General features: G+C 59.1%; 1 protein-coding gene across 4 annotated transcripts in view; it reads right to left on the reverse strand.

The window, feature by feature from the left end:
• Positions 1-13,024, reverse strand: part of PLEC (plectin) — an 831,873-nt gene that overhangs the window by 424,052 nt on the left and 394,797 nt on the right. The window contains exon 1 of one of the 4 annotated variants that reach the window (XM_069220976.1): positions 4,187-4,299. The exons of the other annotated variants lie outside the window; for them this stretch is intronic. Within the exon in view, the coding sequence (XP_069077077.1) occupies positions 4,187-4,232 (46 nt within the window). The 5' untranslated portion in view covers positions 4,233-4,299. Of the gene's footprint in view, positions 1-4,186; positions 4,300-13,024 lie in introns of those variants that run through there. 4 annotated transcript variants of the gene reach the window in all.

Raw genomic sequence — 13,024 nt, forward strand, 5'->3', positions numbered from 1 at the left:
ACTTTGGGCAAGTAATGCGGCGTTCCTTATATCCCATGACCCACCCCGGCCCAGGCAACGCTGGCCGCGGCTGACTCTTGCCATCAGTTGCACCCCAGTGCTGGGTAAGCTGCTCACCGCGGCGGTAATTTTGGAATCCAGGAATGGATTGGATGGGGGATCCCACTGCCCTCCCGCCGCGCGACTCGAGGAACCCAGGCCCACACCAGTGGCTCCGTTGACTCGACACGTGAGGCAGCTGCTCGCTGGTCCCACGGCACCATGGCGACAGTGAGATCCCACGGCCAGTGGCATGAACGGGACCCGACTGCAGTCCTCATCATTGCGGGCTGGCTGGCCATGCAGGAGGCCTGCCGGTTGCCGCAGCGCCGGCTCCGCTCGCCAGAACGTACGTGCCTGGAAGTCAGAGTCAGTGAGCTGGTATGTCATCATAGATAAACACTCCTGTTCTATCATTTAATGTTAATTGCTTTTAGACCAGAGCCATCAGGTTACAAGGGCACTAGATTAGTGCCCTTCCATTTCTGGTGCTTTGCGGCAGTTAACTTCTTAGAGTTTCTCGTTGCTCAAATTGGTGTAGTTTCTGATATTTATATGTTTCCCTCGTCTGTCACTCAGTCGTTGAAATGTCACTCATAATTACACTGAAATTATGAAAATGTCACACACAGCAATCTGAAACCTTGGCCGCTATGGACCATTACTGGGCTGATAAGGCCCATAATAACACACTGGGCAATTAATGGCCTGATGTATCCCACAACACTAAACTTGACCTCATTTTGACCCAAGAAGGCCGACACTACAACACCATGGCTCTCTGGGACATGCAGGCACATAATGGCACATTAAAGACCTTCATGGCTTGTCAGGCTCTTTTCTAGCGTGCTAGAGGCACTTTATTTTATTTGTATTTGCAATTGTATATAGCGCAGACATGGCCCGAAGGCATCAGGGCGCTTTACAGCACAGAATACAGGGTAACAGTGCGTTACATTAATAGTAGCTGAACTCGGACGTTTACATCAGTGTAAGTATACAGGAGCTCCCACAGGAGACAGTTATTACATTAGGGCAGAGGCCATGAACTGTTAAAGGAAGGCAGATCAAGGCGCATTGGAGAAAGTAAACAAGTCTGCACGTCAGGACCCCTCATGCAGGCCATGGCCCTCAGTGGAAACATTTGCCCCCACTTGGGTTCGAGTGACCGCAGTGACACCGCAGGACACTCACTCACATGCACCCCAGGTCACGCGCTCCCCCTCAGCAGGTGTAATCTGGCTAACGAGGCGGGGAGCTCGCGCTGCAGTGCTGCAATCCCAGGACACTCACTCCCTGGCACCCCAGGGCACGCGCTACCCCCTCAGGTGTTGTAAAGTAGCCTCGAGGCAGGGAGCTCGCGCTGCAGTGCTGCTTCCCAGGACACTCACTCCCTGGCACCCCAGGGCACGCGCTACCCCCTCAGGTGTTGTAAAGTAGCCACGAGGCGGGGAGCTCGCGCTGCAGTGCTGCAATCCCAGGACACTCACTCACTAGCACCCCAGGGCACGCGCTACCCCCTCAGGTGTTGTAAAGTAGCCACGAGGCGGGGAGCTCGCGCTGCAGTGCTGCAATCCCAGGACACTCACTCACTAGCACCCCAGGGCACGCGCTACCCCCTCAGGTGTTGTAAAGTAGCCTCGAGGCAGGGAGCTCGCGCTGCAGTGCTGCAATCCCAGGGAGCCTGCGCTGCAGTGCTGCAATCCCAGGCAGCTGCAGTGCGCGCGGAGGAAGCGCCGGGCTCCACCCTGCAGCAGCAAGAAGCCCGGGCTGAGCTGACGGGGGGACCCTGCAGAGGCATGCTAAGGAAACGGGCGGGTCCCCCAGGACCCCTTCATCACCCCCTGCCCGGTGCCGGACTGGGCGTGGGGAGGCCGCTTCCTCCGAGGCGCTGCAATCCATTCCTGGATTCCAGCGCTTAGAGATCGAATCTGTCCATTGTAGGCACAGAACACTGGCGAGCACGTGGCGAGACCCTGGAACCTGTGCCAGCAGGACCCTGTCTACTGGAAGCGAAGACCCATCTGAGACGTGTGCACCGGGGCCTGGTGAGCACATGGTGAGACCCCCGAACCACCAGAAACCCTGTATATTGAAAGCTTGTGTACCACTAAGCCATGGTCAGCACACGGTGACCTCTACCCCCCACAAACTATGTGCCACCCGAAACCCTGTTGACTGAAAGATCATGTCCCACTGAGACGCAGGCACCGAGCCCTGGTCGGCAGTGCGGCACATGGTGAACCCCCACCCCTGCCCTCCCCCCACTACTCGGGCCTACATCAGTACCCCGTTTACTGAAACTACATGCCCCTCGGGAGAGTAGGCACCGAGCCCTGGTTGGCACGTGGTGGCAGTCTCTAAGCCTCTCTGCGGAAGCAGCTGCCCCACGGAGACACGGGCAGGGGGCCTGGTCAGCTCACACCAACCCTCCCACCCCAACACTCCAGACTCGTACCCTCATAACAGTGATCACTGACAGCACATCACCCTCTGAGGAGTCGGCACGGAACCATGGTCAGCACACTGACACCGTCCAGACCTGTGGCATCAGAACCGCGTCTACTGGAAGTAAATATCCCTGTGGTAGAAAGAGGGGGAAAGAGATGCCCACATACCCCTGTAAGCAAAGGGATATTCTACCCCAAGCCCCCATTCAAGAGACCGCAGCATAGTCAGAGAAGAGGTGCCTGCCCCCCCCCGCGACCCCGAGCTGTGCCAACAAACACCTCCGACTGTAAACAAAGGTCCCTCCGCCAGGTGAGGGCAGAATCTGCCAGGTGTCCACGTCTGCAAAAATACCTTCTGCATACATCAGAGAACCTGGCCTGGGGTGCATAAGGCGAGACCCCCACTCTAGTGAGCAGCGACACCCCAGGAAACACTTTTCCGAACACGCCAGCGGTCACGAATTAGGCATAAAAGCACCCGCAAGTGGCATTTTCACCATCACCACTGTGCGTGTTTGAGCCCTATAAGCACATATTCACAATGTAAAGAACATGACTACCAGACCCAGCATGCAGAGCGCCGGTGAGAGGCTGAAAGGGTCACGCGTGATGTGGGTCACTTGGCGGCTCAGCTGAAGGGGGCAGAGGTGACCCATGACCTGCTAGTCTAGTGGCCCGGTGCCAGGCTGGGAGGAAAGGCATCATGGCACCGTGTTTCAACCTCTGCGTTTTCATTAAATAAAACTATTTTAAACGAACCAACTGGACTGACACCCACAAGAAGAAAGGATCGACATGTAACAGATATAATGCCAACACGTATAACTGCTGACATGGCACAATGTGCCAACCTTGGCTGCGACGAACTTCTCGGAACCATTCGTTTCCTTGCATTTCCCTTAGATTAGAGACTGCGAGTTCCAGAAAGCGCTCCGATACCTTCGAAGACGAGGTATTTAAACTGCACAAAAATAAAAAAAATAAAAATAATAATAAATGTAACACCCCGCCCCCCGATACAATGCCCCCCTCCATCTGATGAGCAGATCACAGCCATAAGTGGTCCTCAAAGACCGAATAAAAAAACGTTAATATATTGGGTTTCTAGCAGTGACCTCGAGCGCCTCACAGCGCAGGGATAATAGCCCCCACCTCAGCTGGAGTTCAAGAGGTCAGGACCAGCGATCTACACGGGGGATTGCGGGGGGGGGGGGGGGGGGTTCTGTGATGGGGTGGTAGGGTTTTCACCTGCATCCATCATGCTAAAAGCAAGTCTTGAACTACATGCATGTAGAATAAAAACAGGAGTGAGTGACCAACTCACCCCTGACCCGAGGCAGCTAAACACCCCCGTAGTGCATTCTCTCCACCTCCAGTCTGGGGCACATATTTCATGGCCCCGCCCTCTAAGATCGATTACCAGCCCAGCCTCTGCGGCACCACCCCCAGCGTGTTCCCACACATATGGCGGGGAAAGTTGCGGCTGTGTGTAAACGAGGGGACCGTGCAACCCCTAAAGTCACCAAAACATGGACCACCCATCACCACTGAGACCCCAGAACATGGGGCGGGGACAAGTGGGGCAGGACAAGGGCTTTAAACCCCGGGACAGGCAGGAGGCTGAGCGGGGAATGCAAATCAGAGCTGGAGTTCAGGTCAGTGACCTCGCCCCAGCCCCTCCATCAACGCCCCCTTACCTTTCAGGGAGATGATCTCGTGCTGGATGGACCTGGAGGAGTCCATGGTGCGCTGCTGCAGTGTCTCCCCACTGCCCGCACTCTCGGCTCCCGGCACTGCCCTCGATCCCAGCCTCCCTTCCTGCCCCCTCCCCTCCTCTGGACTCTCTGATGCGGGGATCTGGGCCAATCAGGGCCGGGAGGAGGGGTGTGGGATCCCGGCCATCCAAGGAAGCGGAGCCTGTGGCACTGGGCGGGATGCGGCGCCGCTCCTGGCAGGTGAGCGCAGGAGGGGAGCGAAAATACAGATAAAATACAGAATATCTTCAGCAGAGACCGCTGGGTGGTCCCTCTTCTGTGTCTATGGAGTTACTTGCTGTGCGCTGTACCCAGCATCCAGCTCTGTGGTTCTTCTTACACTCTGATTTCAATACTTGCATCGATTATGTTGAGATACTGAGTACTGGCGGATAAGATGCTGCCCCGGGTCTGTGCAAAGAATGTCCCGGGATGCATGTGCACCAGGACCTTGCCTCTTGCATTTCACTGCGGTGTGTGATTGGCCACTGTAGTTTTCTCAAGTTTCCCAGGTCTATGCACGACAAACCCGCCCAGTCCAGGTTTTCACTTTGCATTGTGGGATTGTAGTCATCATTTATAATCGTATTTTGAACATTGGCCTGTTGAGAGGGCCACTGAAGGCAATAAAGTAGCCCCGGGCTTCTAATGGCCGATGTAAGCACTGGCTCCAACATTCTAATGTTTGTTTTGATGTTTATTTCTTTTACATTTTACCCTCAGGGGGTGGAATGTTCTAATAGCCTCGTAGCCTTCTGCCTTGGGCTATACCAGTTAAAGGCCCTCTCCATCGTTATAGGCTCTCGTTTGCCACTCAGGCCAATAACTTTGTTTCATGGCCTGTACCAACCGGTATAGCTCTCTGTATAGGGCTATAACTGAGGACTACAAATCCCAGAATGCAGAGCAAAAACCTGGACTGGCAAGAGCTGCTAAGGACATAGAATAGTTGAGAAACACGCCTGTTGTATCGCACACTCTGTTACATCAATGGGCTTGAAAGATATGTTGTTATGATCACCAAGCAGGATCAGAATACATTTACAATAAATGAATATGCAATAAACAAAACGAAAAAAGTGCAATACATTCTTTATAAACAAAAACAAATGCATGGTTTAGTTGCAAAAGAGGCAGACCGGCCAATCAGTGAGTGCCGCCAGTGTTAGGAGATCTATCTACTCTTTTAACCACTGACTGAGCAGGGGCGACTCCTCCGCAGTGGTGAAGGGGCGTCGCCCCCCTGGCTGTGCCAGCAGACGAAATATAACATGATTGCTTGCTATTTTTCATCTGATGGCTCAGCCAGCAGGTGCAGGGAGGACTGGGGCTTGGCCAAGGGGAGGGGGGAGAGTGCACTAAGTGCGCATGTGTGTTTGGCCGTCTGTCTGAGTTCAGTTCTTTTGGCAGATAATTCCACAGCTTAGCTGCCAGTAGAGAGATGGAACAGCCACCACTCCTAGTCAAACTCTGAGAATGCAGAGAAATCTCTGGTTTCGGGAGCAAAGCTTTCTGATGGGAGCATCTTCACTGAGTCTGCTACAGGGGGAGCAAGGACCCTCTAAACTGTCATGGCCTTAAAGCTGACCCTTTTATTTACTGGTAGCCAGTGAAGTTGGTTTAGGACATGATGAGGAATACACTGCCTTCTCGGCCAGTTCACAATCAGGCATGCCGCTGCATTTTGCACCCCCGTAGTTTGTTTAATAGTTCTGAAGGAGCCCCCAGATACAGAGAATTGGCACAGTCCAATCTGCAGGTCACTAAGGTGTGCACAATTGTTTTTCGTGAATGGGCTGGTAAAAATGTTAGGGTATTTTTTAGTGACTTAAGCATCCAACGTTTCTCATCACTATATCTGGGGCCAGGGGTTCACCAAGATCTTTCGTCCGAAGACTCAACCGGTCTAGTGGAGAGGGGGTTCTAAATACAAGAACCTCTAATTTATTGGGGTTCAGCTTGAGGCAACTCAATTGCATCTGCTTTTCCATGTGAGAGAGAGAACCTTGGAAGCTTTCCACCTCTGAATCAATGACCTGCTGAAAAGAGAGTGCAGTTGGGTGTCATCCACACAGGATCTTGCATTGAAGCCCCAAGTGTCCACTGTCTTGGCCAGAGGCACCATTCGGGGGTCTTCAACCTCTTCTGTAATTAGAGCTACTTGTGTTCAATGAAAATCATCGTGAGCTACCAATATCATTAGTGCTGTAATAACGACCACATCAACTGCGGTTCCATTAGAGGCCACGCAGCCTGGAGTCCGCACTTATTGGCTAAATAAACCTAGAACAGTCCATGCAGCCTCATAGGACACTGCATACATGGGATGAGTAATGATGCACTGAGCATTAAAAGACCAACACGATGACATCGGGAGCTCTGCAGGTGAAGTTACTATCTGGTCAACGTTTGTTTTACTGTTGTAAGGTCACAGTTTGGGGATTTTCCCCAGAACCCATCTTTCCCCATCTGTTCTGTTGCCACTTCGCATCAAGTGTCCCCTTCTCCGTCCTGGCACTCTGCACTGCTTCTCTCTGCGGGGACCCTCCTCTGAGGGAGTACCAGGGTGGGCCCTGCCTTCCTCGGTGTCCCACTCCCCACCTCCTGCATGCACGGCTCTGTCTGCGCTCAGCCCTCCTGCACATCACCTGCTGCACTCTGCACTCTGCCTCTTGCAGGCCTCTGCTTCCAACACACTGATCGCTGCACCCCTCTGTGCCCTGCACCCGACTCCTGCTGTCTCACTGCACCCACCTCCTGCTGTCTCACTGCACCCTCTGTGTGCTGCACCCGCCTCCTGCTGTCTCACTGCACCCTCTGTGTGCTGCACCCGCCTCCTGCTGTCTCACTGCACCCTCTGTGCCCTGCACCCACGTCCTGCTGTCTCACTGCACCCTCTGTGCCCTGCACCCGCCTCCTGCTGTCTCACTGCACCCTCTGTGCCCCGAACCCGCCTCCTGCTGTTTCACTGCACCCTCTGCGCCCCACACCCGCCTCCTGCTGTCTCACTGCACCCTCTGCGCCCCGCACCCGCCTCCTGCTGTCTCACTGCACCCTCTGTGCCCCGCACCTGCCTCCTGCTATCTCACTGCACCCTCTGTGCCCCGCACCCGCCTCCTGCTGTCTCACTGCACCCTCTGTGCCCCACACCCGCCTCCTGCTGTCTCACTGCACCCCATGCACCCGCCTCCTGCTGTCTCACTGCACCCTCTGTGCCCGCACCCGCCTCCTGCTGTCTCACTGCACCCTCTGTGCCCCTCACCCGCCACCTGCTGTCTCACTGCACCCTCTGTGCCCTGCACCCGCCTCCTGCTGTCTCACTGCACCCCCTGCACCCGCCTCCTGCTGTCTCACTGCACCCTCTGTGCCCTACACCTGCCTCCTGCTGTCTCACTGCACCCTCTGCGCCCTGCATCCGCCTCCTGCTGTCTCACTGCACCCCCTGCACCCGCCTCCTGCTGTCTCACTGCACCCTCTGTGCCCGCACCCACCTCCTGCTGTCTCACTGCACCCTCTGTGCCCGCACCCGCCTCCTGCTGTCTCACTACACCCTCTGTGTTCTTCACCCGCCTCCTGCTGTCTCACTGCTCCCTCTGCGCCCTGCATCCGCCTCCTGCTGTCTCACTGCACACCCTGCACCCGCCTCCTGCTGTCTCACTGCACCCTCTGTGCCCGCACCCGCCTCCTGCTGTCTCACTGCACCCTCTGTGCCCCTCACCCGCCTCCTGCTGTCTCACTGCACCCTCTGTGCCCTGCACCCGCCTCCTGCTGTCTCACTGCACCCCCTGCACCCGCCTCCTGCTGTCTCACTGCACCCTCTGTGCCCTACACCTGCCTCCTGCTGTCTCACTGCACCCTCCCTGCTCCGCACCCGCCTCCTGCTGTCTCACTGCACCCTCTGTGCCCTGCACCCGCCTCCTGCTGTCTCACTGCACCCTCTGTGCGCTGCACCCACGTCCTGCTGTCTCACTGCACCCTCTGTGCCCTGCACCCGCCTCCTGCTGTCTCACTGCACCCTCTGTGCCCTGCTCCCGCCTCCTGCTGTCTCACTGCACCCGCCTCCTGCTGTCTCACTGCACCCGCCTCCTGCTGCTCACTGCACCCTCTGTGCGCTGCACCCGACTCCTGCTGTCTCACTGCACCCACCTCCTGCTGTCTCACTGCACCCTCTGTGCCCTGCACTCGCCTCCTGCTGTCTCACTGCACCCTCTGTGCCCTGCACCCGCCTCCTGCTGTCTCACTGCACCCACCTCCTGCTGTCTCACTGCACCATCTGTGCCCCGCACCCGCCTCCTGCTGTCTCACTGCACCCTCTGTGCCCTGCACCCGCCTCCTGCTGTCTCACTGCACGCTCTGTGCGCTGCACCCACGTCCTGCTGTCTCACTGCACCCTCTGTGCCCTGCACCCGCCTCCTGCTGTCTCACTGCACCCTCTGTGCCCTGCACCCGCCTCCTGCTGTCTCACTGCACCCTCTGTGCCCTGAACCCGCCTCCTGCTGTTTCACTGCACCCTCTGCGCCCTGCACCCGCCTCCTGCTGTCTCACTGCACCCACCTCCTGCTGTCTCACAGCACCATCTGTGCCCTGCACCCGCCTCCTGCTGTCTCACTGCACCCTCTGTGCCCTGCACCCGCCTCCTGCTGTCTCACTGCACCCACCTCCTGCTGTCTCACTGCACCATCTGTGCCCTGCACCCGCCTCCTGCTGTCTCACTGCTCCCTCTGTGCCCTGCACCCGCCTCCTGCTGTCTCACTGCACCCTCTGTGCCTTGCACCCGCCTCCTGCTGTCTCACTGCACCCGCCTCCTGCTGTCTCACTGCACCCTCTGTGCGCTGCACCCACGTCCTGCTGTCTCACTGCACCCTCTGTGCCCTGCACCCGCCTCCTGCTGTCTCACTGCACCCTCTGTGCCCTGCTCCCGCCTCCTGCTGTCTCACTGCACCCGCCTCCTGCTGTCTCACTGCACCCGCCTCCTGCTGCTCACTGCACCCTCTGTGCGCTGCACCCGACTCCTGCTGTCTCACTGCACCCACCTCCTGCTGTCTCACTGCACCCTCTGTGCCCTGCACTCGCCTCCTGCTGTCTCACTGCACCCTCTGTGCCCTGCACCCGCCTCCTGCTGTCTCACTGCACCCACCTCCTGCTGTCTCACTGCACCATCTGTGCCCCGCACCCGCCTCCTGCTGTCTCACTGCACCCTCTGTGCCCTGCACCCGCCTCCTGCTGTCTCACTGCACCCGCCTCCTGCTGTCTCACTGCACCCTCTGTGCCCTGAACCCGCCTCCTGCTGTTTCACTGCACCCTCTGCGCCCTGCACCCGCCTCCTGCTGTCTCACTGCACCCTCTGTGCCCTGCACCCGTCTCCTGCTGTCTCACTGCACCCTCTGTGCGCTGCACCCACGTCCTGCTGTCTCACTGCACCCTCTGTGCCCTGCACCCGTCTCCTGCTGTCTCACTGCACCCTCTGTGCCCTACACCCACCTCCTGCTGTCTCACTGCACCCTCTGTGCCCTGAACCCGCCTCCTGCTGTTTCACTGCACCCTCTGCGCCCTGCACCCGCCTCCTGCTGTCTCACTGCACCCGCCTCCTGCTGTCTCACTGCACCCTCTGTGCGCTGCACCCACGTCCTGCTGTCTCACTGCACCCTCTGCGCCCCGCACCCGCCTCCTGCTGTCTCACTGCACCCTCTGTGCCCCGCACCTGCCTCCTGCTATCTCACTGCACCCTCTGTGCCCCGCACCCGCCTCCTGCTGTCTCACTGCACCCTCTGTGCCCCGCACACGCCTCCTGCTGTTTCACTACACCCTCTGTGCTCTTCACCCGCCTCCTGCTGTCTCACTGCACCCTCTGCGCCCTGCACCCGCCTCCTGCTGTCTCACTGCACCATCTGTGCCCCGCACATGCCTCCTGCTGTCTCACTGCACCCTCTGTGCCCCGCACCCGCCTCCTGCTGTCTCACTGCACCCTCTGTGCCCTGCACCCGCCTCCTGCTGTCTCACTGCACCCCCTGCACCCGCCTCCTGCTGTCTCACTGCACCCTCTGTGCCCTACACCCGCCTCCTGCTGTCTCACTGCACCCTCTGTGCTCTTCACCCACCTCCTGCTGTCTCACTGCACCCTGTGCCCTGCACCTGCATCCTGCTGTCTCACTGCACCCTCTGTGCTCTGCACCCGCCTCCTACTGCCTCACTGCACCCTCTGCGCCCTGCACCCGCCTCTTGCTGTCTTACTGCACCCTCTGTGCCCTACACCTGCCTCCTGCTGTCTCACTGCACCCTCCCTGCTCCGCACCCGCCTCCTGCTGTCTCACTGCACCCTCTGTGCCCTGCACCCGCCTCCTGCTGTCTCACTGCACCCACTGTGCCCTGCACCCGCCTCCTGCTGTTTCACTGCACCCTCTGTGCCCTGCACCCGCCTCCTGCTGTCTCACTGCACCCGCCTCCTGCTGTCTCACTGCACCCTCTGTGCGCTGCACCCGCCTCCTGCTGTCTCACTGCACCCTCTGTGCTATTCACCCGCCTCCTACTGTCTCACTGCACCCTCTGTGCCCTGCACCTGCCTCCTGCTGTCTCACTGCACCCTCTGTGCCCTGCATCCTGCTGTCTCACTGCACCCTCTGTGCCCCGCACCCGCCTCCTGCTGTCTCACTGCACCCTCTGTGCCCTGCACCCGCCTCCTGCTGTCTCACTGCACCCCCTGCACCCGCCTCCTGCTGTCTCACTGCACCCTCTGCGCCCTGCACCTGCCTCCTGCTGTCTCACTGCACCCTCTGTGCCCTGCACCCGCCTCCTGCTGTCTCACTGCACCCCCTGCACCTGCCTCCTGCTGTCTCACTGCACCCTCTGTGCCCTACACCCGCCTCCTGCTGTCTCACTGCACCCTCTGTGCCCTGCACCCCCCTCCTGCTGTCTCGATGCACCCTCTGTGCCCTGCACCCGCCTCCTGCTGTCTCACTGCACCCACCTCCTGCTGTCTCACTGCACCCTCTGTGCGCTGCACCCGCCTCCTGCTGCCTCACTGCACCCACCTCCTGCTGTCTCACTGCACCCTCTGTGCGCTGCACCCGCCTCCTGCTGTCTCACTGCACCCACCTCCTGCTGTCTCACTGCACCCTCTGCGCCCCGCACCCGCCTCCCGCTGCCTCACTGCACCCTCTGCGCTCTGCACCCACCTCCTGCTGTCTCACTGCACCCTCTGCGCGCTGCACACACCTCCTGCTGTCTCACTGCACCCTCTGCGCGCTGCACACACCTCCTGCTGTCTCACTGCACCCTCTGCGCGCTGCACACACCTCCTGCTGTCTCACTGCACCCTCTGCGCGCTGCACACACCTCCTGCTGTCTCACTGCACCCACTGCGCCCCGCACCCGCCTCCCGCTGCCTCACTGCACCCTCTGTGCGCTGCACCCACCTCCTTCTGTCTCACTGCACCCACTGCGCCCCGCACCCGCCTCCCGCTGCCTCCCTGCACCCTCTGCGCCCTGCACCCGCCTCCTGCTGTCTCACTGCACCCTCTGCGCTCTGCACCCACCTCCAGCTGTCTCACTGCACCCTCTGCGCTCTGCACCCGCCTCCTGCTGTCTCCCCGCACCCTGCTGCCTCAGTGCAGCTCTCCCTCTCCTGTACATTGCTTTCTCTGCACACACCACGGCCTCATGGCCCCTGCTAAGCAGCACTCTCTGTCCCGCACCTCGCTGTCTCTACACACAGGCCTCTGCCTCCAGGCGCCCTGCGCCCTCCTTTCTCCTGCCGGCCGTTGGAGCGCTCTATGGACTGCACAGACAGTGAGTGACTCCTCGCCCATCGCTGGGCCTGGAAAAGAACAGCTTCTGCAATGAATATTTAAAGAGCTGCCGGGGGCACTGCGCGCCTGGCTGTCGGCAATATCTCCCGAGACTGCTTCGGCCATGGATGTGTCTGCACTCTCTCCCGAGACAGGTTCAGCCATGGATGTCATCACTCTCTCCCGAGACTGCATGTCTGCACTCTCACCCGAGACAGCTTCAGCCATGGATGTCAGCACTCTCTCCCGAGACTGCATGTCTGCACTCTCCTCCGAGACTGCTTCAGTCACGGATGTCAGCACTCTCTCCCGAGACTGCTTCAGTCACACCTAGGATCACAGTTGGATGCCAGTTCTGCTGAGCTCTCAAAAATGTGGGAATGGGGGGGACTAAACCATTCCCACGGCGAACCCTTTAAGGACTAGAAATAAAAGCTGCAACTGACAAAGCCAATAGGACCATAGTGAAGCACGTGTGTGTCGCGCTGTGTCCGCGGATGCTGATGGGCCTGTCTTGGACCGCCCTGTCGCTGTCCACAGCACTAGACGGATGGGGCACCGCACTGCACGGACAGCACACCGCTGCACCGCACTGCACGGACAGCACTGCACGGACAGCACACCGCTGCACGGACAGCACTGCACGGACAGCACTGCACGGACAGCACACCGCTGCACCGCACTGCACGGACAGCACACCACTGCACGGACACCACACCGCTGCACCGCACTGCACGGACAGCACATCGCTGCACCGCACTGCACGGGCAGCACAGCGCTGCACCGCACTGCACGAACAGCTCTGCACGGACAGCACACCGCTGAACCGCGCTGCACGGACAGCACACCGCTGCACAGACAGCACTGCACGGACAGCACACCGCTGCACCGCACTGCACGGGCAGCACAGCGCTGCACCGCACTGCACGAACAGCTCTGCACGGACAGCACACCGCTGAACCGCGCTGCACGGACAGCACACCGCTGCACCGCTGGT

This window comes from Pleurodeles waltl, chromosome 2_2 (genome assembly GCF_031143425.1).
Source record: "Pleurodeles waltl isolate 20211129_DDA chromosome 2_2, aPleWal1.hap1.20221129, whole genome shotgun sequence".
Lineage (NCBI taxonomy): Eukaryota > Metazoa > Chordata > Amphibia > Caudata > Salamandridae > Pleurodeles > Pleurodeles waltl.